The sequence below is a fragment of the Telopea speciosissima genome, chromosome 11 (genome assembly GCF_018873765.1).
Source record: "Telopea speciosissima isolate NSW1024214 ecotype Mountain lineage chromosome 11, Tspe_v1, whole genome shotgun sequence".
NCBI classification, from domain to species: domain Eukaryota; kingdom Viridiplantae; phylum Streptophyta; class Magnoliopsida; order Proteales; family Proteaceae; genus Telopea; species Telopea speciosissima.
In genome coordinates, this window is record NC_057926.1 from 37,972,817 (window position 1) to 37,998,877 (window position 26,061).

At 40.0% G+C, this 26,061-nt stretch overlaps 1 protein-coding gene across 2 annotated transcripts; it reads left to right on the forward strand.

The window, feature by feature from the left end:
• Nucleotides 1–219: 219 nt before the first annotated feature.
• Nucleotides 220–25,126, forward strand: LOC122646182 (replication factor C subunit 3). Of its 2 annotated transcripts, none has more exons than XM_043839677.1 (11): nucleotides 220–352; nucleotides 440–550; nucleotides 640–672; nucleotides 1,293–1,461; nucleotides 2,410–2,591; nucleotides 4,107–4,243; nucleotides 4,350–4,448; nucleotides 13,720–13,789; nucleotides 13,874–13,953; nucleotides 14,802–14,872; nucleotides 24,884–25,126. In XM_043839677.1, exons 1-11 carry the CDS (start codon nucleotides 269–271, stop codon nucleotides 24,940–24,942), a joined length of 1,095 nt encoding a protein of 364 aa, XP_043695612.1. In that variant the 5' UTR covers nucleotides 220–268; the 3' UTR covers nucleotides 24,943–25,126. The 2 variants fall into 2 exon arrangements, with proteins under 2 accessions (XP_043695612.1, XP_043695613.1); XM_043839678.1 differs by having other exon boundaries at nucleotides 13,874–13,948; nucleotides 14,827–14,872.
• Nucleotides 25,127–26,061: the final 935 nt, after the last annotated feature.

Consider the following 26,061-nt stretch of genomic DNA (forward strand, 5'->3'; position numbering starts at 1 on the left):
GAGGACAGAAGGAGAGCCAGATCCACATATGAGATGAACGGCATGAACGGTTGATAATGAGGAAGCTACCAACCACAATAACTCTTAGTTGCACCGTGTATTTCCCCCTTGGTTGGGTTGCTCATGGAGTCATAGTCATCATCTGCTAATCCCTCAAGGTCACTCCAAAACTAACTCCCACTCTTCCCGCCATTTTGTTTGTCGTTAGCCGTCTCTCGCTCTCTCTAGCTTCTCACCCCTTCGACTCTGTGTGTGTAAAGCTGCGAAAATGCTGTGGGTCGACAAGTACCGACCGAAAACCTTAGACAAGATCATGGTTCACGAAGATATCGCTCTGAATATCAAGAAGCTTGTAACTTTATATCCCCCATCCTTCTTTTCTTGAAATTTTTTTTTGGTATCCCTTAATTTAGTTTCTCATTTTGGTTTTCGTTTGTAGGTCACTGAGCAGGATTGCCCACATCTGCTGTTCTATGGACCTCCTGGTTCTGGAAAGAAAACCCTAATCATGGCTCTACTCAGACAAATGTTTGGCACCAGTGCTGAGAAGGTTCGATTCCCTCTTGGTTCTTCACTGCCTTTTTCTGTCTTTGGCGTTTTATTTGTTCCATTGATTGGTGTTGTTGATGTTGACCGCAGGTGAAGATAGAGAATAAGACATGGAAGATCGATGTAAGATACTTATCTTTTTTCTGTGATTGTTTCTGCATTGACAAGATGTGTAATTTATTCTTCAATGTAGTGAGTGGGTGTGATCAGTATCTACCTTTCAGTAATGAACTGATAATATTAAAATTCTTCATGAATGAGGAATATTTGAGTGATTGAAGAGGTTATATTTGTGTGTGTGTGTATGGAGAGGCTGCATGTTTGATCCTGCTAAACTATCAAGTTTTCACCCAAAAAGTACCGCAAAAGTGAGTCGTGTTTGAAGACAAGTTTCACATAATTTTAGAATCTCCTGAAAGAAATTGGTCCATTTGGAAATTCAAATGTTTTCATGATATAACTTTAGATCAACATAACTGGGAACTCTTTATATTTTGGATTAAAGTCATCTCTTAATCATTTATTTAGGTATGAAATTATTTAAAAAAAAAATGCTTGGCTCATGCTTCATATTGTGCCTTTAGGCAATTGGAATACCTGGTTTTGCCTTAGCATTTCGAAACACTGACTTACAACCAAATGTACTAATTAATTGTTGGCTGAAATGTTCGAAATTCTTTAAACATGTGGTTATTAGGGGTGTGTGTTAAATATTAATAAATGTAATCTTTTTTTTCCCCCAGGCTGGAAGCAGAACTCTTGATCTAGAGCTGACTACATTATCAAGCACCCACCATGTCGAACTAAATCCTAGTGATGCAGGTTTTCAGGATAGATACATTGTTCAAGAGATCATCAAAGAAATGGCAAAGAATAGACCAATTGATACCAAAGGGAAGAAGGGGTTCAAAGGTAAAAACTTATTGTGTTAATTGCAAGTGTAAGATGTCAGCCATTAAGTTTAGGGATGAATAAATGATCTGTATTAGTTGATCATATCACTGTCATTACCACAGGTTAATGTTAGATGTCGGTACAGTAAGTAATATATAGTGATATGACAATCTGAAAGTATTTTTTCTCCTTCCACTTTCTTATTCCTTGCAAGTCCTGCATTATTTTTGGATTAGCAATCAACAGTCAACTGTTTGTGATGATGATTCAAATCGTCCCACCAAGACACTATAAAATCATTAGTCAAGTGTTAAACAAGAATCATGAGGACACAATTAAATGATTTGACCGATGCAGGGGGTGTTGCCTCTTAAATGAGAGGTCTTGATCTAGGGTCTTATACTATTCGATCAAATACTATTAGCTCTTAATTTACAGAAACAGTATAGTGCTGTTCCGTGGTACTGGTGTAGTCCAACTATTATAACTAGGCAGTTCATGGGGCGGTTAACAATTTGACCGACGCTGATACTTTTTGGCCCAGTGCTCATGAATTTCCCAGTCATTCTTTGAAGGTCCATGAAAAGAGGTTTGTGTGTGCATTTTTCGTGTCAAATGTAAGTATATAGCCAAATAAATATGTAAAGTGCTTCTTGAAAGCTCACCTGAAATTAGGACAAGTAAAACACCTCATCTTGAAAGTATAGGTTCAGATCCTGTTTTGCAATGCCAGAATTTCTAGCTCTATGTCTTTTGTTAAATCATAACTCATCAATGTATATTCTCACTATGTCAAACCAGGTTGAGGATGTCTGCCTGGTTGCTTCTTTAATACATATTATTACATTAGACACATCAGAATAACAGCAAACTGCTTTTTTGGTTGACTATCAATGTAGTCGTATTTACATTATGTTAATGCATTCATGCGTTTGTGCATTTATATATTTTTCTTTCTAATCACAGTATTAGTGCTGAATGAGGTTGACAAGCTCTCAAGGGAAGCCCAGCATTCACTCCGAAGAACAATGGAGAAATATAGTTCATCATGCCGGTTAATTCTATGCTGCAACAGTTCCTCGAAGGTCACTGAGGCAGTTCGCTCTCGTTGTTTAAATTTGAGGATAAATGCTCCAAGAGATGAGCAGGTTGGTAGGTTATTATTTTCGTCTACTCGTATTGCGTTGGAAAAATGATGCAATCCTTATGAATTGGTCATTGCACTATGGATACTGTATAGCTTTTGTTCATAGCATTTTTAGATACACTATTGGCTGATTTTCTCCGAATTGATACCACGTAAGATTTTTCTGAATTGAATTATTTATTTTTAATTGAATGATTTATCTTTTTTATTTTTATTTTTATGTCAATTATTTGGGTTTTGCTTTTCAATTTCATTTGTTCTTGTCAGTATTAATACAATTTTGTTATTTCATAATTTACTGTTATTTTTTTTTCTTTCTATATCTTAACTCAGAGTCTATTTTTTAATCTTTTTCTTTCTTTCTTGTTCTTTACTCTGTATTGCTTAGTATGTTTTAATTTAAGGTATATTTTCTAATCTTCCTCTCATTCTTTTCATTATTTAATGATGGAGAGAAAGTAATGCTGGGATTTTTGAAGCTAAGGGGGATGTGGGCAAGGTAGGAAGGGAGTCAATGAGGTTGATTTCAGGTTTGTTGTAACAGAATTCAAGGGGGTAAATATATTGTGTATATGGGATAGTTGGTATGATATTTTAAGTGTGTAAAGGGGTTATTTGCTTTTTGTAATTTTTTGTTAAGATGGAGGAAAATTTTCTTTTATTTTTGGGTGGGTTGGTGGGGGTAGAGAGTCCTTTAGGGGACTCATTGCAACCATCATGAGTGTGCAAGTCAATATTTTGCTTATATTAATGCCAATCTTACGCCTCTTTTTTCCTTTGAAAACTGAAAGTTTTGGATACTTGCAAAGTTAATTATTATTATTATTTTTTTAAGTATTGTATTTGTAAAAATTTTGTTTGTTTTTCACTTTTTCTATGACAGGCATAAGTGAAACTTGTGTTAGAAGTAGAATCTGTAGAATTGTCAGACAATAAGGTGAATCATGTAATCAGACATACGATGCCAGAACAACAATCCCAACTCAATCCATATGACTTGCAAAACAGACTAACAAGGATCTGAAATTGCAAAGAGAGAGATCAGATGTCAATAGCACCTGTAGAATTGCCGGACAAGAAAGTGAATCCTCATGGTATCTGTGTCAGATGTAGTATTTCTGACAAAAATCGTGCCTCAATCTGTATGAGTTGAAGAAACCCTGACAAGGATCTGAAATTTCTAAATGCGTAGATCTGATGTCAATACGATCTAACCAGTAACCACTAAAATTTTAATCCATTTGGAGGTAGAAAGTGACTTAAGTCTGGAAAAATAGGTTGAACTTGATATTGTAATTTGTAACTCTTGAACAATCCAGGAGAAAAGGTCTAAGTCAGCCCCAATTATCTTCATATGAGTCCACTTCTCCACTTTGCAGTGTTTAATTTATGGGTTGTATCTGTTGGCTTGATCATGGAAATTAAATATAGACCGCTGGTCATACACTTGCTATTGCTCTATATTTCTAGCACTTTTTTATTTTTTAATGGAGTGGTTGGTGTCTCACTCTGCCAGATTATTAGGGTACTGGAATTTATTGGCAAGAAGGAAGGCCTACAACTTCCACCTGGATTCGCTGCCCGTATAGCGGCTCAATCAAACCGGAGTTTAAGAAGGGCCATAATGTCATTTGAAACTTGTCGGGTTCAACAGTTAAGTTTTGTAACACTTCTGATTTTTAGAAGCATCATGCATTATGTACTTTTTCACTGCTCACTGTAGTGTCCCAGTTTTCCTGATGCTCAGTTTATTCTGTAGGTATCCTTTCACAAGTAATCAAATAATACCACCCATGGATTGGGAGCAATATATTTCTGAAATAGCATCTGACATAATGCAAGAGCAGAGCCCTAAAAGGTTTGTCACTTAAGCATGTTATCTGTTGATGAACTTATTCATATTTGATTGTTTGACATTCCACCGGCAATATGTTTAATTAGGCTCTTTTTACAAAATGGCGGTTTGGAACACAAATTGGATCAGACTGGATAGGCTGGTAACTGGTTAAATAGGTCTAATGTTTCGGCTGGAAAATATATATGAACTTGGTTAGAATGGGATTGCCAATTTATTTTGATTTCCTAGTTGCACAATGTGGCTGCTGGGCATGTGTCTAGTTCATAGTTATCAAGGCGTCACCTAGGCTTCCAGGCTTCTTGGTCGCCATGGACGCCTAGGCGGGCGCCTTGGCCCGCCTTGCTGGTGTTGCCTTGAATTTGGACCCTCTCCAATGCCTCGGTCGCCTTGCCGCCTTGATAACTATGGTCTAGTTGGTCAACTTGGGATTGGGGTGGGGGAGGGGGAGGGGGCTGAGGGGTAATAATTGTTTCTCTCATTGGGACTTTCTCCCAGACTCTTTGACCGTTTAATGAACTGCACATTTTCAAGGACTTATACAACCATCAATGGGCTGACTTACATTTTTGAGGACTCACATAACCATCAATGAACTGACTTTTTGGCAGAAATAAAATCTTCTAAGACTTCATATTATAGTTGTTACTAACTAGATAATGTTTCTCAAATTCTGCTGACATGCATTAATTACTTTTGATCCTTCTTTGACTAAGACTTGGACTGGATAAATTAGAACTCGTTTTGGGTGAACCAGAAACACCCAGACCTGGTTGGTCTTGCCTGAAATAACTGAACCTGGTTCAACTGAACCAGAACTTGGTTCCTCCCTTCTTGGGACGGTAGTGCTTGGAGTAGAACGTCTCTACATTAGTTTCCCCTCTCTGTTTTAGTTTCTTCTTTCCTATTTTTCAGTCCATGTCAGCATTATCTAATTTATAAATACATGTAAAGGCTAAGTGCCTCCGGACGATTTTGATTATTGAATATAATTTGGGATTGTGTTTGAGTAGAGATTGTAGTCTCTCTCCTCTCCCCCTCTCCAACAATTTGGGTTTCCCCCTTCTTCCCCATCCTTGCAATCTCCCTTCTCTCTCTCTCTCTCTCTCTATATATATATATATATATATATATATATATATATATACATTATTTATTTATTTATAAAATGAATTTTGAATTTAGGATGGGAAAGTTGAATGCATTGAGATCATTGAATTCAGGTACTTAGGTTCTATCATGAATAAGGAAGGTGATGCAGGTTCATCATAGATATTGGCTTATTTATTTAGAAATAGGCCTAGGGTTGGGTTATATACATGTTGGGCCTTTGTTCCCAAGGGTTTTCTATGTATTAGGCCACTTTAATGAGCCTAAACTAGGGGTACATAGGTTGCATACGGGATTAGCCCAATACTTAGTTTATTTTTATGTTTTCTAATTGAACCGGTTCAAATTGGTTGCATCCAATTGGTTCAATTTAAGTGATCATGTGACTTGGTTAAGTGGTCATGTGACAACTTAAGTGGTCATGTGATGTAAGTTGGGCTGGATTAGGACTCTATAAGTTCACCCATGTTTTGAGTCTATTTCCTTTAGTATTTTAGTTTCCTAGTCAATTTAAAATACCTAATAGGTTAGGGATAAGATTAGGCCATTCCTTTTTAGTGTCTTAAGTCTATTTTTGAGTCTTCTATATAAGTTTGTAAGGGAGGCCAACATTGTACACGAATTTGATTAATGAAAAAAGCTTTTGCTTGTTGGCTGCCATTGTTGCTAGTCCTGTGCTCCTTGTGAGTGTTCATCCTTGTGGTTCTATCAAGGTGGAAAGGGACTGTTGGAATCCGGTTGACTCCTTACTCCGTGACGGCTGGGAGGATCTTCTTCAAATTCGAAGGTGGCTTTATCCTTCTGGCTGTCGAAGCTTGCTTGCCGGTGGAATCTCGATAAGTTTGGCCAAAATTCTTCTTCTAATCCTCTAATCCTTTCCCCCAATTGATCCCCTTTATTTTTGGTTTGAATCCCATAAACCCTAGATCTTGCTGTCCAGCCATATTTAACCATTAGACTTACTTCAAATTGAAACCACAGCCTCTCCTTAACACCCCCTACACTCGACCCAAGCTGCTGCCCATATTTGTCTTTCAAAACCCTAAATGTGACCTGGGCAGCCTCTAATCCTTTCAAATTTAGGGTTTTGAAAGACAAATATGGGCAGCAGCTTGGGTCGAGTGTAGGGAGTGTTAAGGAGAGGCTGTGGTTTGAATTTGAAGTAATTCTAATGGTTAAATATGGCTGGGCAGCAAGATCTAGGGTTTAATGGAGTTAGGGTTTATGGGATTCAAACCAAAATAAAGGGGATCAATTGGGGGAAAGGATTAGTGGATTAGAAGAAGAATTTTGGCGTCAAACTTACTGGAGATTCCACTGGCAGCAAGCTTCGACAGTTGTGAAGGGTAAAGCCACCTTCGAATTTGAAGAAGATCCTCCAAGCCGTCACGGCGTAAGGAGTCAACTGGATTCTACCAGTCCCTTTCCACCTTGATAGAACCACAAGGATGCACACTCACAAGGAGCACAGGAGCAGCCAACAAGCAAAAGCTTTTTTCATTAATCAAATTCGTGTACAATGCTGGCCTCCCTTACAAACTTATATAGAAGACTCAAAAATAGACTTAGACACTAAAAAGGAATGACCTAATCCTATCCCTAACCTATTAGGTATTTTAAATTGACTAGGAAACTAAAATACTAAAGGAAATAGACTCAAAACATGGGTGGACTTATAGAGTCCTAATCCAGCCTAACTTACATCACATGACCACTTAAGTTGTCACATGACCACTTAACCAAGTCACATGATCACTTAAATTGAACCAATTGGATGCAACCAATTTGAACCGGTTCAATTAGAAAACATAAAAATAAACTAAGTATTGGGCTAATCCCGTATGCAACCTATGTACTCCTAGTTTAGGCTCATTAAAGTGGCCTAATACATAGAAAACCCTTGGGAACAAAGGCCCAACATGTATATAACCCAACCCTAGGCCTATTTCTAAAGAAATAAGCCAATATCTATGATGAACCTGCATCAACTCTCCCCAACTTGAAAAAATTCGTCCTCGAATTTTGCAGTGATGAGGGGGGAATCAACATGTGATCGTGCTTTGACCATCCCCAAACAAAATTCCGATGAGGTAGGAACATTGGGGATAAAGTCTTGATGCGTGGAGCTTTCTCTTGAAGAACCATGGTGGCATAACAAACTCTATGTGTTCTGCTGCGAATCAGGGCCATCAATGTCTCGTCCATAGAGCCTTCAATGTTAGCAACCTTCTCATCTAATGCATGAGACACAAGCTCCACCTCTTCAAGAGCATCATCTTGAATGTCGATGATTTCTTATGGAGTGTTCTCAACCACCACTTCATCTTCCATATCCTCAGCCTTGTATACTTTGCTCTCTTCAGTGCAGGCCTCTTCAGTAGTTTCTTCTACCATTGTGTTTTGGACCTCCACATCAATTTGATGGTTGAGCTTCTCAACCATGATCTCAACTATTGGTGCAACTTGGTCTACTTGAATTTCTTTAGCTATAGGTTCTTGAATCTCTTCAACACAAACCGCCTTAGTAGAATCTTCTGTTGGTGCATCCGCCATTGGTGAAACTTCAAACACAATCGATGCCACTTGCATTTGAGTTGACATGTTCGGCAGTCCCTGTGGCTGTACAGTCGATGTGGTCACCTTTGGTTGTAACCCTTTTAGAGTAAACAAATGGTATAGACGGTGCCGATCAGGTAGGACACATGAGTTGTTTTCAGGTTCAATCCAACCTTGTCGCTCATCCAACCAATTACAACCTACTGCAATAAAACTCTTTGAATGTGGTACCGGTTGACACCAAGCACCATCATGGTGTGAAGAACACCCAAATTTAACACAGACTTTACCTGTAGGCATGATGCAAATCTCTCCTGATTGGGACAACATATCCACCACGGATTGTTAAATAATGTTGTTACGTCGCCTCTCATCAACAACTAATATGGATGTGCTCCCATTGGATAGACAAACTCGGGTCTTGAAAACGAAGGGAGGTGGGTTTTTCGAGGCTTGGTTGGAGCTTCCCTCCGCCATAACTTTGATACCAATTAATGTAGTCCTAGATAGGTAGGAGACCTACTAGGAGCCAAACAACAGGATCAAATAACAAAAGGGGTTGCTAGTTTGAATGGATAGCACTAGGATTTAGGTCAATTCCTAGAGTTAGGGTAGGATAATGGGAATATAGTTTATACGATTAAACTAGGCAGGTTTTGGGGAGTTTAGAAAGCTAGATTTGGTTAGGTTTAGATGAGAATCCAAAATTCCAGAAATTAAGGTTAGGGTTTCAGATTTTGGGTTTTAGAAATTAGGTAAAATTTAGGATTTTGAAAGACAAATATGGCAACAGCTTGGGTCGAGTGTAGGAGGTGTTAAGGAGAGGCTGTGGTTTGAATTTGAAGTAATTCTAATGGTTAAATATGGCTGGACAGCAAGATCTAGGGTTTAATGGAGTTAGGGTTTATGGGATTCAAACAAAAAATAAAGGGGATCAATTGGGGGAAAGGATTATTGGATTAGAAGAAGAATTTTGGCGTCAAACTTACTGGAGATTCCACTGGCAGCAAGCTTCGACAGTTGTGAAGGATAAAGCTACCTTCGAATTTGAAGAAGATCCTCCCAGCCGTCACAGCGTAAGGAGTCAATCGGATTCCATCAGTCCCTTTTCACCTTGATAGAACCACAAGGATGCACACTCTCAAGGAGCACAGGAGTAGCAACAATGGCAGCCAACAAGCAAAAGCTTTTTTCATTAATCAAATTCGTGTACAATGCTGGCCTCCCTTACAAACTTATATAGAAGACTCAAAAATAGACTTAGACACTAAAAAGGAATGGCCTAATCCTATCCCTAACCTATTAGGTATTTTAAATTGACTAGGGAACTAAAATACTAAAGGAAATAGACTCAAAACATGGGTGGATTTATAGAGTCCTAATCCAGCCCAACTTACATCACATGACCACTTAAGTTGTCACATGACCACTTAACCAAGTCACATGATCACTTAAATTGAACCAATTGGATGCAACCAATTTGAACCGGTTCAATTAGAAAACATAAAAATGAACTAAGTATTGGGCTAATCCCGTATGCAACCTATGTACCCCTAGTTTAGGCTTATTAAAGTGGCCTAATACATAGAAAACCCTTGGGAACAAAGGCCCAACATGTATATAACCCAACTCTAGGCTTATTTCTAAAGAAATAAGCCAATATTTATGATGAACCTGCATCAGAAGGAGAAATAGCGGATGATGTTACACAAAAAATTAGAGTAGGGTGGATGAAGTGGAGGGGTTCTAGAAACAACCTCTCTGTGAAAGCAGGGGTAAGGCTGCGTACATTAAGACCCTCCCCAGACTCCGCAGTGGTGGGAGCCTGATGTAAATAAGTCACTTAGAGGCCTTATTTTATTGAAAATAAGCTTTGGGTTGGGTTATATATGTGTTGGGCTTTTGATCCCATGGGTTTATTTTGTAATGGACCAATTTAATGGGCCTAAAATATGGGTAGAAAATAGGAAAACGGGATTTACTACCTTTGTTTAGTTAGAGTCCTATTTTGAGTTTGTTTTCTTAATTATTTCACTTTCGTAGTCAATTTAGGCATGAAAGAAGAACTTGCGAGATCTCGAGCGAGATTCGGTTTTTTCCATGGTCGAGACGAGATGTATGGCGAGTTAAAAAATTACAATATCTCGGGCGAAATCTCGGTCGATTCGCCTACCAACCTAGGGTCTAAAGTGAAACTCATATTTGGACTTTGTTTTTGCAAAATCTGATAGTGCCATTGTGTTTAAATGACCTATAATAGACTGCGTATCAAGTTTTAGACCCAAACTAGGTCTAAAACCCACCGAAACCAGCCTTCGAGTTGGAGAAAAAAATTTACCCAACTCGCTCGAGATCTCGAGCCAACTCGGAAATATGGCAGGTCTAAATCTGTACTCGAGACGAGTTCTCGTTCCTTGAATTTATGTTAACTTATTAGTTAAGGATAGGGTTAGGCCTTTCCTTTTTAGAGTCTAAGTCTATTTTTGAGTCTTCTATATAAATTATAAGGGAGGTCAGCATTGAACACGAATTTGATTAATGAAATATTGGCTTTAGCCTTTGTTAAAAATCCTGAGATAGGTTAGGTGAGATGCCCAGGGTGAGCTGAGATAACCATCCCCTTCCCTAACCCTCTCCATCGATCTCCAATCAAGCTCCATTCAAGTTTCAATTCTGCCATAGCCGATCTCTTGAAGAAACATGTTTAGTTGCTGAAATTTCTTTGCAAGGTTTAAGATATTTTCAAACAACAAGTAAGTCTGAAATTGAAGTTCTGCAATTATTCTTCTTCTCTTCTAGAAGGTCACATGCAAGGTGATTCTTGCGAGAATTCCGCCCAGCCAAATCTAATCGTTAGAACCTGCTGAAATTTTGATTAAATCTTCCTCAAACCCTAAGAGAGACTCGATCCATATTTCATTACCATCCACCCAGCCGAGTCTGAAATTATCCTTTTACCCTTCAATCCTATTTCTACTAGGAATCCTCAATAACTTCAGATTTAGTCGTCTGATTTAACTATAACTTTTAGCATTTCTTCTCTCCCTTATAATCTACTCTCCTGACTTAACCCTAGCGTCAAATTCTAGATTCCATCAAACCCTAACCCTAATTTCACAATTTCTCATATTTTAACCTAGCCGATTTCCCTAATCCCTAGCAGATCCTGGTTATTGGTTCTAGTTGGTCTCCTACCAATCTAGAATTCCATTAGAGCCTTGTGAACTGGGTACGCCTTTTTTTTTTTGGATGAAGTGGAGGGGTACGTCCGGAGTGTTTTGTGATCGACATATTCCTTTAAAACTCAAAGGAAAATTTTATAGGACAGTTATATGGTTAACAATGATGTATGGAGTTGAATGCTGACCAGTGTAGAAACAACATATAAACAAACTTATTGTAGCTGAATTGAGGATGTTGAGATGGATGAGTGGTAAAACTAGAAAAGATAAGAGAAGGAATGAACAAATTAGAGTTAATCTAGTAGTAGCCTCCGCTACATGATAATTGATAAATTGCGAGAAAGTTGTTTGAGGTGGCATAGACATGTGCAACGGAGGCATTTGAGTGCGCTAGTATGGAGGGGGGGGATTTGATTCAGTTTGAAGCATAGTTATCAGGGCGGCAAGGCGACCAAGGCGTTTGAGGGCCTTCCTAAGCGCCTTGGCGATATAGCAGCCGCAAGGCGTCGCCACGGCGAACAAGGCGTTCTAGTGTTCTTTTTATATATAACCATCTTATTTAGCACAAATAGCATATTAAAAGTTATACAATTCTACTTATATGCTAAATAAATATTAAAGAATCATTAGCAGCAGTCATTAAACTCATTACAATGAAGTCGACAATCCATCCATAAAACAGTAAAATGAAATCAACAATCAAGGAATTACATAATCATATAATCATAACATTACAAAATTAGTGAAATACAGAATCAAATATTCTCAGATTACATAATCATATAATCAGAAAATGATAAAATTACATGACTTATAATAACAGTTGCACAATTTGATTTGAATAACAAAATCACATACCACAGAATTACAGCCACTGGCCACACCACCAGCAGCCACCACTACTGCCACCAACATAGAAGAAGGAAGATGAGAAGAAAAAGGAGGGGAAAAAACGCAACAGAGCAAGAACATTGAAGGTTTCAGAAATTTTAAAAGGGCATATGCCTTTGTTTCTGAAAAATCTGAAGATCATTGATTGTCTTCAGAGAAATGTAGCAGGGAAAGGGGAACCAACAGAATCAATTTTGCAACAAACAGTTGACAATCGAAAGAGGAACAAAGAATACTTAAGAAAAGTGTCGCAGGGAAAGGGGAAGAAGAAGACGATCCAGTTCCTCCGATTATTCATTCGATTCTGTTACCTGATTCCTTTCTTCTTCAGAGAAGTGTCGCAGAGAAAGGGGAAAAAGTAGAAGAAGAATATTTCTTCATCACCGTCTGTCACCGGAGTAGGGTTCAAGGTCACGAGTCATCATCATCGAAGGAAATGGCGCTGGAGTCGCTGGGCAAGAGCTGGCATTGCTGGAGCAGGAGGTCGAAGGTTTTATTTTCTCCTTTAAAGAAGAAGAAGAAGAAGAAGAAGAAGAAAATGGAAAATAGAAGAAAAGAAACTTACCGGGAGAAGATTCGAGGTCGCAGTCCCTCACCGGAGCAGAGTTCGTGATCGTGATTCGTCATCATTGAAGGCACTGGAGTCGTCGAACAGGAGCAGGAGTCTCTGGAGCAGGAAGTCGAGTGTTGAAGTCGAGGGTTTCATTTTGGATCTTTCGATTTTGTTTGCTTTAGGTGATTCTATGTAACACAATGTACAAAACTAAGGTATACAAGCCAATGAAAATCTAAGAAATGAAACAAAATTCTACATATTTTTATTTTGTTTTGTTTTTAAATGATTTTGTGTATCACAGTGTATGAAAATCATATACACAAAACCAATAAAAATATAAGAAATAGAATAAAATGAAAATGAAAATAATAAAATAATAAATAACGCCTTACCAGCAAGGCGACTGATCGCCTTGACCCTTGAAGACGCCAAGGCGACGCCTTGATAAGTATGGTTTGAAGGAGCTAACAGAGCCCAGGGTAGGCCTAAAATGACTCTAAGAGAAGTGGTGAGGAAAGACAGCTTAGGACTAATAACAGGTATGACTCTAAATAGAGCTGATTGGAGAAAAAGGATCCATGTAGTCGGCCCCATTTAGTTGGGATAAGGCTGAGTTGTTGTGCTTCATGACTATAACATGTACAGAGTCCATATAAGATGCTGCCCACACAACTCAAAATTATAGAGTTAAAAAACTACCTCTGTAATAAGTCTGTTTGTAGTTAACATACTGTAGGTAATTTTGATATTAACTGGGTACTAGAGGGATGGAACTGGATTTAAGTAGTGGAGAAGTGATACAAATGGTATTAAGACTTAGAAACCAATAAATGGCGTTCTATTCCTCAAAAAAAAAAAAAAAAAAATTCTGACTAAACTTCCTCTATATATGTAGTATGTGTCTGTGATTCTGTACACTATTGAGTATACATCTATGAAGTCTCTAACTAAGTAGATTTTTTTAATAACTCTGTTTCAGGCTGTTTTTGGTTCGAGGGAAGCTATATGAACTATTGGGTAATTGTATTCCTCCAGTAATTATTTTGAAGGTAAAATTCCATATTCTTCTCATAATATGCCTTGTAAGTTTGGTAAACTTCAATTAAAAAAATTGCTACATTGTCAATTTTCAGAGACTACTTTCGGAATTATTGAAGAAGTTGGATGCTGAACTGAAACATGAGGTCTGCCATTGGGCTGCATATTATGTAAGTTCATCATTGTTTTCTAAGTTGAGACATCTATAATTTTTTTGTACCTCTTGTTGTAAGGTGAACAATAAAGAACAAAAGAAATAATAAGGGAAAGGAAAGAAGAATAGTTGCCCACAGTTAGAGATAACTCTGCTTCAGGTGGGTGTGGGGGAACTGGGAAGGGACACAAGGCCCACAATACAAAGAAACCCTAATAACTCCCTTCTCAGCAAGTAAATGTACAAAAGGGTTTGCTGATCTAGGGAGTTCAATGGAATCAGGAATACTTTGGTTACTCTGTCTATTAATCTGTTCTCTCTCCCTGGCTTCCTGGTTTATGTGGCATAAATGTGCATGCGTATTTATCAGCCAATGGTTCCCTCAAGGAAACTAACTGAATCATATAATATTATAATCTGCTCTATAAACTTCTATTTGGATCTCCCAAACCAGCCTGCGACTCCTACAACCCTGAACCCAAGGAAAAAAAAGGAGACTCTGCCTCCCTCCAAACAGACAGCGACACACCTGGAACATTAATTTAACACAACATTCACTCTCTACCCCTGCCTCTATCCCTTATTCCCCGTCTCTCGAAGCAAACCACCTTTTGTTGTTTCATTTTTGCAATCTTCTAAAGACATGCAAATCTTCATCCTTTGCCTCCAAGATAGTGGTAACCTCCACAATGGCTTCACTAAGTTTGTCCAAGTTGCTTTTTGGTCTCAACTTACATTTAATCTATTTGATTGGTGTCGTTACTTCTCATTGACACTGATTAAGGTGTGGTTAGCCTTATATGTCCCTTTTTTTGTTTCTGTTACTAGTTTCACTTCTTACAATACTTGTGTAAATGCTGACTGAGTGTACTGTGTCTAATGGTTTACCTCCAGGAACATAGAATGCGTCTTGGGCAGAAAGCAATATTTCACATTGAAGGTACTTAACACATTTTCTTTAGTAGTTCTTTATAACATCCGATGTTTTATATTTGGCTGCAGCATTTACGATACAAGACTTATGTTAGTTTGTCCTCTTAAATTCTAGCTGTTATGGAGCTTGTTGCAATTTCTCTTTTTTAGTCAGAAATTAATCATTCTGCCAACTCTCACCTAATTGGGTTATATGTTGAATCTCCAAAATCATTGTTAACAAAACAGGAATTTCGTGAATGGCTTGAATGATCAATGAGATCGGTCAAGCTCTCTATTTATAATAATAATAATAAAAGAGATTACAAAGGAAATACTGTTCACAATACTATTTATGACACTGTTCACGTACAGCCCAAATTACAATTCTACCCTTGTTCAAAAGTACATAAATAAAGCATAAATAAAATACCAAAAATACCCTTATGATATCGGGTAACACATCTCAACACTCCCCCTCAAGTTGGGGCATAGATATCACACATGCCCAACTTGATTGGACTAGGATAAAACAACTTCCCACTCAACCCTTTGGTGAAGACATCAGCCAGTTGATCTTCAGACTTCACAAAAGGGATACAAATCTGCCCACTCTCTAACTTCTCCTTGATGAAGTGTCTGTCAATCTCCACATGTTTGGTACGGTCATGCTGCACTGGATTGTGGGCAATGCTAATTGCTGCTTTGTTGTCACAGTACAACATCATTGGAAGATGAATAGAACCACGGACATCAAGGAGTAAACTCTGAAGCCACAGTAACTCACATATGCCTTGGGCCATAGCACGAAATTCAGCTTCAGCACTAGATCTTGCCACAACATTTTGCTTTTTACTCCGCCATGTGACCAGATTTCCTCCAACAAAAGTACAATAGCCGGAGGTAGATTTCCTGTCAGGTTTACCACCCCAGTCAGCATCTGTGTAAGCCTCAATGCGAAGATGGTCATGAGGAGACAAAAGGATCCCCTTTCCTGGAGCTGACTTCAAGTAATGGAGAATACGAAGAACAACAGTCATGTGAGTAGAATAAGGATCATGCATGAACTGGTTCACAAGACTCACGACAATGGCAATATCTGGTCTGGTGTGGGAGAGATAAATCAGCTTGCCCACCAATCGTTGATATCTGCCGTTATCAACAGGTTCACCATCCTTCTCTTGCAGACGGGTAGTAGCTTCTAAGGGAGTGTCACAAGGATGACAATCAAGCAAACCAGTCTCTGATAGTAAATCTAGAAGATACTTTCTCTGGGAGAGAAAGATGCCTTTTGGAGAACGGGCAACTTCAATCCCAAGAAAATATCTTAGCTGTCTTAGATCTTTTATGTCAAATTCCCGTCCCAAGAAAGCCTTCAGGTGAGAAACTTCATCTGTATCATTACCATCACAACTATGTCATCAACATAAACTATGAGAAGAGTGACCTTTTCTCCCTTTCGCTTGATGAACAGAGTGTGATCAGCATTACTCTGTTTGTATCCACAGGAGACCATGGCTTTATGAAACCTACCAAACCATGCCCGTGGAGATTACTTCAACCCATAGAGTGCCCGTTTGAGCCTACAAACTTTCCCATGGGTCTTGTCAGAGGAGAAACCCGGAGGAACATCCATATAAACCTCCTCTTCCAACTCCCCATGAAGAAATGCATTTTTTACATCCAACTACTATAGGTCCCAGCCAAAGTTGACAGCACAAGACAATAAGACCCGGACAGTGTTCAACTTTGCAACAGGAGTCGATCCCATAAGTCTGAGTGAAGCCTCTGGCCACAAGCCTGGCTTTATATCTATCCACTGTTCCATCTGGCTTTTGCTTGACAACAAATACCCATTTGCACCCGATTGGTTTCTTACCCGAATGAAGAACAACTAGCTCCCATGTCTCATTTTTAAGTAAGGCCGTCATTTCTTCCATCATGGCTGCTTTCCACTTTGGATATGCAATCGCCTCCTGCCATTTCTGAGGAATAGAAACAGAGGAAAGAGAAGAAACAAATGCACGATAGGAAGGAGATAAAACATCATAGGAAACAACATTGGAGATGGGGTGTTGGGTGCATGACCTAACGCCTTTATGAACAGCGATAGATAAGTCAAGGGAAGGATCCTTACCAGATAATGTAGCAGGGTCTGGATCTGGATCAAGTGCAGACGATTGTGGAGGTGGTATGGTGGTGGTGGTAGTCTCAACTTGTCCTGTGCGCTCCCGGGTATATACCTTATCAATAGGGATTTGACTGACTGGTCTACGCTCCCCCTGAATAGGAACCACTGTAGGAGCTGAAGTTACAGAGGGCTCCCCCTGGATAGAAGCCGGAAGAATAGCAAACACATCTTCAAAAACCTGATCCTGCTCCCCCTGAAGAGGTGTCTGGGAATAATATGACAAGGACTCATGGAAGACAATATCCATGGAGACAAAAGTACGACGAGAAGGTGGATGGTAACACTTGTATCCTTTTTGGGTTGCAGAATAGCCCAGAAAAATACACCGAATACTCCGTGGATCAAATTTCCCAGGAGGATGATGATTGCGGACATAGCAAACACAACCAAAAACTTTGGGGGGAACCACAAAGAAGGAGGAACCCTGGAGGAGATCAATGGGGGAACGACCATTAAGGACACGGGTAGGCACACGGTTGATGAGATAAGCAGCGGTAAGAATGGCATCACCCCAGAGTGAGAAGGAACCCGCCATGCAAACATAATGGCCCAGGCTCCTCAAGGATATGTCTATTTTTCCTTTCAAAGAACCCCATTCAGGCGGTGTGTCAACACGTGGTCCGATGGACAATACCATGTGCAGCCAAATAAAGTTGGAACCGACCCTCCATGTACTCTCTACCATTATCACTGCGTAAAATGCGCAAGGTGGCATTGAATTGGGTCTGAACCATACGATGAAATAGCTGAAAACAACGGAAGATCTCACTTTTATGGCTTATCATGTACACCCAAGTGGCATGAGTATAACAATCAATAAACGAGACAAACCATCGATGACCAGAAAGGGAAGTACAACGGGCAGGGCCCCACACATCAGAATGAACCAAAGCAAAAGGAGACTCACTTCTTTTATTTAATGAAGAATAACTGGAACGAGTCTGTTTGGCCAAAACACAAGCCTCACATAAAAACTCATTCCTATTACAATGCTCAATCAAGTGCGGAAACAAAAGAGACAAAGTACTAAGGGATGGGTGACCAAACCGATAGTGCCAGAGATGAAGGTCAGGGGACGAGGTGGACTGTAAATGATGAGCTGTAGAGGAAGCCGAATGCAAAGTAGAAGGCTGACCCGGGTCAAGTAAGTAGAGACCACCCTGCATCTTATCACCCCCAATCGTGCGCCTCGTCTCCAGATCCTGTATGACACAATGAGAAGGGAAAAAAGTCAGTTTGCAGTTCAGATCTCTAGTTAGACTACTAATAGAGAGAAGGTTGGTAGAAAAGGATGGAACATGCAAAACAGATTTTAATGAAAGGGTAGGTGAGCAGCATATGGAACCCTTCCCATTAATAGGAGAAAGGGAACCATTAGCTACTCGAACACTGTCTTTGCCAGAAGATGGAGAATAAAGATGAAATACATGGGAGGAGCCAGTCATGTGGTCAGTGGCACCGGAATCTATAATCCAAGGACTGGATACAGCCGATGCACACAGACTATTGATTGGAGTACCTGAGGCAAAATTAGAACCAGGAGGGGCAGCAGGTGCAGATGCCGTAGTGGAGGCAGCGGAAGAGGCCTGTAGCATGCGACGGAAAGCTAGGAGCTCATCCTGAGTAAGCCCAATGTCAGATGAAGGGGCAGCAGCAGCAGTAGTAGGAGAATCAGCCATATGAGCCTTGGGCTTAAACTTCCCACGGGCTTTCTTTTCCTCAAAATCAGCAGGCTTCCCATGGAGCTTCCAGCATTGAGCCTTAGTATGATAGAGCCTGTTGCAGTGTTCACACTTGACAGGACCTTTAGGGATAGCAGTACCACCATCAGTAGTGGTAAGAGAAGGAGTACTGGAAGCAACCTGCAAGGTGGATCGATCAACAGTAGAGGAATGCAGCATAGCAGCCTGACGAGATTCCTCATTATGAACCAAGGCAAAGGCCTGCTCTAGGGATGGAAAAGGGGACTGCCCAAGTACTTGCACCCGAATAGGATCAAACTCCATATTTAGTCCAGCCAAAAAATCATAGACACGTATTGTGTCAACGTGTTTGCAATAGGCAGCGGATCGATGAGCGAGAGGGCTGATAGTCGGAGTAATGATCCAATTGCTGCCACATGTTCTTGAGGGCAGCATAGCATTTGGAGACAGAGAACTCCTATTGGGTAGTGGCATTAGCCTTCTTTCTAATCTCATAGACCTGTGCATCATTCCCCGTGCGACTATAAGTCTCTTTGGCACCATTCCAGATAGTATGGGCGGTGTCCAGTAGAAGAAAATTGTCTGAAATATCCCCTTGCATAGAATGGATCAAGTAGGACATCACCATCGGATCATTAGATAACCACTTGTTGAGCTGAGAACCCTCTTCCACTGGTTTAGTTGTTGTCCCAAGAAGATGGCCAGTGAGGCCACGGCCAGCTACTGTCAAATAGGTAGACCGAGACCACTTCAGGTAGTTAGAGCCATCAAGTTTGATTGGGGCAGCAAGGGGAAGAAAATCAGTCCGGGGCTGGCCATCAATGCCAGAAGAGGCCGAAGAAGAATCTGAACCAGTCATTGCAGTAGGTAACCAATCTTCTATGAAGCAGCAAACAACCAAAAAATATCCAAAAAAAAAAAAATTCTGGAATCGACCCCCAATAGAAGAGAGCTGTATTGGAGCAAAAAATCTCAGATATGTAGGCTGGGAATGATGTCGAATGAAGGCAGCAAGGGTGCCAATCAGATGCAGCAGGAACCAGCAGCCCAACCCCAAGATCGATTAATGTCCGGGTTTTGAAAAAAACCCTGAGAAGAGAGATCGATAAGGGGCTGGGGTCTTCAACCAATCTGATGAAGGGAATAGGGGCTGAGAACAATATCAAATAAAGATCCCACAATAGAAGATGCAGCCGAAATAGATGTAGAGGCCTGATCTCCAAAAAAAAATAGGAATCTTCAAATCGCAGACAGTTCTTCAGCTCCACTCGATCCAAAAAAGAGGCATAAAAAAGGAGGTATGTTGGGGCAGCAGGTAGATCATTACGATCACCTCAGTAGTGCTGCCCTGATGCGAGAAGAAGAACCAAAAGAAAGGAAGAAAGTAGAAGGGAAGAAGCTCGATGGAGGGAAGGAGAAAAAAAAAATTGAAGGGAGGGAGGTGGGTTTTGAAAACCTTGATCAGAGTGTATTTGGCTTTGATGCCATGTTAACAAAACAGGAATTTCATGAATGGCTTGAATGATCAATGAGATCAGTCAAGCTCTCTATTTATAATAATAATAATAATAAAAGAGATTACAAAGGAAACACTGCTCATGACATTGTTCACGTGAACAGTGTCACAGCCCAAATTACAATTCTACCCTTGTTCAAGAGTACATAAATAAAGCATAAATAAAATACCAAAAATACCCTTATAATATCGGGTAACACATCTCAACAATCATGTTATCAGGTCACAGCATGTCATTCTTTATAACTATTTTTGGCACAATGTGGTCATGTTTTTCTGGAAGGTTATGCAAAAGCTCAAAAAAATTGGTCCTTCTAGTTAGTCTAGTTCAGTATACTCAAAATATTATCCTAAATCTGTTCCAAATCTTGTGTTTTTTTTTTGGGGGGGGGGGGAGGGGGGTTGAGAGAGAATGGGCAGAGCATAATTTTTAAGCAATACAAAGGGAAAAAAAAGAATTATCAGAAGGAAAATTGCATTAACGTAGGAGTCATTCCTTTTGGTGAGACTTGCAGGTACCTACCAACTATAAACTATAACTCAAAAGGCATTTTTTATGACTGGTAGCTCCCTCCAGCTGGGTATCGAAAACATCCATGGGGCTCTGTAACACAGTAACTATCTCATTGCTGTAATTACTCCTGGAAGCCCAAAATGAGTACTGTATTGGTCTCGCTCCATGTTTGATGAAATTTCAATACGAGGGTTGAAGAATTTTCCTGATTTCCTTTGGAAGCTTATTCCTTTCCTACGACATAGATTTTTTTCTGATATTAACTGCATTGGTAGAGTCATATTGAGTATTCACATGATATAGGTTTTTGAGGATCTCAAGCTACAAGCCTGTAAGCATGGAACCTCATGGATGGAGTTTTTGATAATATTATTGTAAAATTTAGTTAAAGCCTCCCTCTCCATTCCACTGTGAAACATTTTCCATCTCCTATGGGTGCATCCTTGCTAGTTCCCAGTTGGCTCTTCAATGTGCTTGCTGTGAACCCAACAGAGTCCTCATTATGACTGAGTGAGGCATTGTAATTCTACAACTTTGTCCAGGATTGATATTCTCTACATGCTAGGATGCTCAGATTGATGCATCAAGTTTGTGCAAAATAATCTTGTTGATACAAGATTTCTCTCGAAGACAAAAGACAACTGTTGCAGTTGTTTGGTACCCTGCCAGTATGTTGCAGGTGTCCCAGGAGCTCATGGGATTTGACTCTCCTGTCTTTACCAAGCACATTAAGGCGCCCCTTTTTACTCCTCGCCTCGTCCCCCCTCTTGTAGCTCCTTGTGGAGTAATGTTGTGTACTCCCTGGGGGTGATAGGTAGTATAGGACAGGTTATCCCCCCCTCCCCCTGAAAAAAATGAAAGAAAAATACGAGACTACACTCAATGGTGGCTGTTGAGAAAATCTTATATTTATTTTGCCTAACATTGAGAGGATCTCCTTTCCTCTGAAATATTTTCATCCTTTCCAAGAACCATTTCGGCTCCTATCCAGCTCCAGAAATGCTTCTTGTTATACTGGATTATTTCATAGTTGTTAAGGTGCCTAGGCGAACCAAGGCGGTTGAGGGGGCTAAAAAACAAGGTGACACCAAGGCGACCAAGGCGTCACCAGAAATCAAGGCGTGAGCAAGGCGCCTGGATGCCTTGACAACTATGGATTATTTTGGGACTAGTTGCACAAATTTTCAATTTGTTTTAAGACTTGTGACTGATTTATTTCTAGTGGCAGCAGTGCATTGAAATGAGGACTACTTCTAACTACAGACCAATTGATCTTTATAAGTTTTGAATTTGTGCTTTCTGAGTACTGGGGATATTAAATCAGATTGGTCCAGATGACCTTGAGCTTTTTTAAATCTAATAAACTCTTAGCTTACAGCATTTGTGTTCAGTTCTGAAGTTATCTCATCTGAAATAAATGGTCAAATGTGGCTCAGACAGTAGTTTACATCCCTCCAAATTGATGTAAGATCCCATAGCAACTAGTTGGAATGCTTCATCTATCTGAAAGAGTAGTTGATTCCTGAAATTTGTATCGTAACCGAGCTATGTTTAGTCTGTTTCACATCTATATCAACATCATTGCTCATGATGGGCAACAATTCAAATTTCGAATTTCAAAATCTCCAGTACCAGGCAGATTAGTTGGCTCTGAATTTAGGCAGAAATTGGGTTTCAGTTAACTAAGCCAGAACAATTTAGTTCAACAGTTTGAGAACTCTGAAATAAGGGTGCCAAAAGCCCCTAAAAGTGCTGTGTTGTTCATATGAGGGGTTTTTTGTTTTGTTTGGGGGGGGGGGGGTGGTTGTGTCTGTGTGTTAACGAAGGGGAGATTTATTTAAGTAGAAGTACCATCCATGTAAAGAATGAAACTAACCACTAAGACTAAGGATTAAAAGAGCGAAATCGGGATCCAGATTGGAATCTGTCTGTATTGGCCTACTTTGGAATTGGCTTGGATCGGCAACATAATAATAAATAAAAAAAGGACGGTTTCTCTGGTTCTCCCTCTTCCTCTCTCTCTCCTTCCCTTCCCCTCTTGCCATCACTGCGCCGCCTCCCTGCAAGTCCTCGACTCTCTCTCTCCGGCTCCACTGCCCTCTCCCGCTGCAAGGCTACAACACCCCACCGTGGCCTCACACCCTCTCTGTTGCTCTCTCTCCCACTAACACCCCTGCCTCACCTGTCTGTTTCGGGCTTAGGGCTGATAGACGGTTCCATCAATTTAAAGAGTTGATCGACAACTAGGCAACAGATTAAATCAAGGTACGATTTAATCAAATGGTGAGGCACACAAGCACACACGATAGAGATTGGGCTTGTATGGTATGCCGCGATTGAAGCCCTCCTCAGCCTTTGTGTCCCTTCGCATAGAGCCCCCACCTCGCCACCTCCAGGCTTCCTCGAGCCCCCATCATGGTTCCCTTAATTGCAGTATGATTCTAGCCCTTTTGGGTTTTTTTTTTCTTCCTGGTGTTGGGATCTGTGGTGGATTAGTCAGTACTTAGGTTTTGGCTGCGGAATCATTTCAGCAGTACGGTGAGACGCCATGGCTGGCAACTTCCTGTTCACACTTTCTTTAGTGCTTTAGTTTTGCTCCCTTTCTCTCCAGATTCCCCTCCCCATCCCCTGGCACAGGCGGCAATCCCACTCCCTTCTCCTTCTCGGTTATTCCAGAAGCCTCACATGAGGCTTCCGCGTAAACATTTTTTTTTTTTGAGGGAGGACGGGGGGGAAGAACGCTGACCGGTCTCGTGGTTCCTGTGCCCAGACACAGGAGCTTTTGAAAAGACTGCTCAACCCCCTGTGAAATCGAAAATCCCACCCAAACCAATGTTTTGTGTGCACTCTCATTGGCTCTCGTGCTGGTGCAGGGGCTACATGACTGGTTAGTGTTCTGATTCTTCCATCAACCCCAAAAAAAAAAAAAAAAAAAAAACTGCAATAGCCAGACATGTATGTGTCCACTTCATGCAAATGTTCTATTCTCCTTTCTTTCACCCTTCCATATATCCACATCCCTTTATTTTTGTTTCACGACCTATAATCAGATTGATTTTTTCTTTATGCAAAATACTTTTCTGTTGCTACAACGATATGATCGATACATCATATAATGACTGCTTCCTTGGATCCAGATAATACGAAGTAATGAGCTGGTTATTAGTTCATACTATGGGCAGGTCCTTTTTTTGAATTCTAGCCCTACCCCCACCCCCCCAAAAAAAAAAACGACGAGTCGTGACTATGACAAATCATCCAGTAATATTTAGGCTGTTCCTAAAAACAGGCCCTATGGGCAAGGTTTAAAAAATCTGAATTGAATCGGCGGAATCAGCTGATTTGAATCAGAATCGTGCCTGAACCCAAGTACTTCAATTATCCACAGGAAAAACTGAAGCGGTCGAAAATGCAGACAGGTTATGTTTTTTAACCAGCAAAAATTCAGTAACCCAGCAGGCTAGATCCACAAGATTCTTGAGCCAAAAACTTCAAAATTTGAGATCTAAGGATATTTACTCTCCTTGTCCCCTTTTCTGGGTGGAGTAGTTGATTCTGGCCACTTCTGTTGTATTCAGATTGGAATCACCTTAGAATCCCGGCAGGCTGGTCCTGTTCCTGAGTCTGCTTTTTAATATAGGCTGCTAAAATTTGAATGGTTAGATTACAGTAGCTAGGTTTCTAGTTAGCTTTCATACCAAGGAGTTCTTAAACTGATGTAAACCCAAAATACTTGCACATAATTTCTTATTTAAAATATTCTCAGAAAGGAGGATTCCTCACCACCACCACCACCCCTTGGTTAAAAAGGAAGATTTCTTTACCCATGGGAGGTGGCTGCTCTGCTAAAAAGCTTCATTAGAATGTAAAATGGTCGCACATGGTTCTGTTATCACCTAGGTATATTTGCTATATCAATCAACTAGCCAGTTAGTCCATATATTTAGAATTGCTCTCATAATTTGTTCGATCCTGTTAGCAAAATCTTCATTGTACATCCCTTTCCCAATGTGACATTACTAATTGGCTATGTTGGCGTTTGAATTGGTGTGCAAATTGTGTATCATTTTATTTTTCTCTGATTGTATTTATTATTGATGTGATGTACATTGCAGCATTTGTGGCCAAATTTATGAGCATCTATAAAGGATTCCTCATTGCAACATTCGGGTGAAGAGTAAGAAGACCCAAAAATTCTGCCCCGGACTTTCAAATTCAAATATCTTATGCATCCAATATCATATGTACTTTGTGCCATTGGCAAGTTTCCTTTGATATATCTCTAATTGTGACAATTTCTCTCCCTTGCATTTGGAAGAGCAGTGTCTCTAAGATTGGAATCGATCTTTTCTATTGTTGGTTCATCCACTTGATACATCTTTACAACTAAAGTTCCATACTCCCTGCTTTTCAAAGTTTATTTTTGTTTTTTTTTCTTTCTTTCTTTCTCTACTAGAGGAATCTGTGATGACTCCCACATGTTATTTTTCCTACACTGAATGCTCTGCTCCATTTCCAAGGGCTCAAGGGGTGACATATCGGTGCTTGTAAATTGCTTTAATTTTACTTGGTCTGATCCTGTCCTTACCTGCTCTCCCCATTTTCTCTTCTTTGCCTCCCCGCACCCCATCCCTTCCCCCCCCCCCCCCCCAAAAAAAAAATCAAAATAAATAAATGTATAAAAAAAAAGAAACATAATTCAGAACCCATTCTCTCTTTCATGTTATATAAGTTTGTGGCAATACTAATAGCATTTGCCTGAAATTTATGGTTTTTCTCGGGTCTAGAAAGCTCTAAGTAAACCCCCTTTTATTTAGATGACCTTGAAAGTATAATAATTAGATGGAAACGGTTCTCCTTCAGCCATGGAAAGGAGAATCCCTTGGCCAAGGAATTTGGATGGTGTTCAAAGGCTATCAAGAACAGTAAAGTGGGGTATCATCGACTTCGTACGATGGGTGTAGTTTTAGAAAACTCCCCTAATCAGATTTCCCCTTTTTCACCTTAAAAACCACCAAGGAGTCCTTGAGGATTGATCAATCTCATGCGAGTAACAGGAGTTACTTAAAAAACTAACACAGCTGTCTAAAATTCCGCAAATTGTTCTCTTCATTCTTACAAGATTATGCCAACTCCTTGAAAACTACCAAGTTTAGGACAACTTCAATTGACCTCTGAAGGAGGAGAAGAGAATCATTATATTATCTCTGCAAAATAACAAAAATTGGTGGAAATGGTTTTCCTCCAGCTGTGACTGGAGCTGGAAGGTCCAGCCCCGCTAAATGACAGCAAA

Excerpts from the sequence above, each read along its gene's own strand:
- LOC122646182 (XM_043839677.1), top strand. The coding sequence starts at position 269 with ATGCTGTGGGTCGACAAGTACCGACCGAAAACCTTAGACAAGATCATG. Across the intron at positions 1,462-2,409 it reads AGGGAAGAAGGGGTTCAAAG|TATTAGTGCTGAATGAGGTT; the intron begins GTAAAAACTTAT and ends TTCTAATCACAG. Across the intron at positions 14,873-24,883 it reads AGCAATATTTCACATTGAAG|CATTTGTGGCCAAATTTATG; the intron begins GTACTTAACACA and ends TGTACATTGCAG.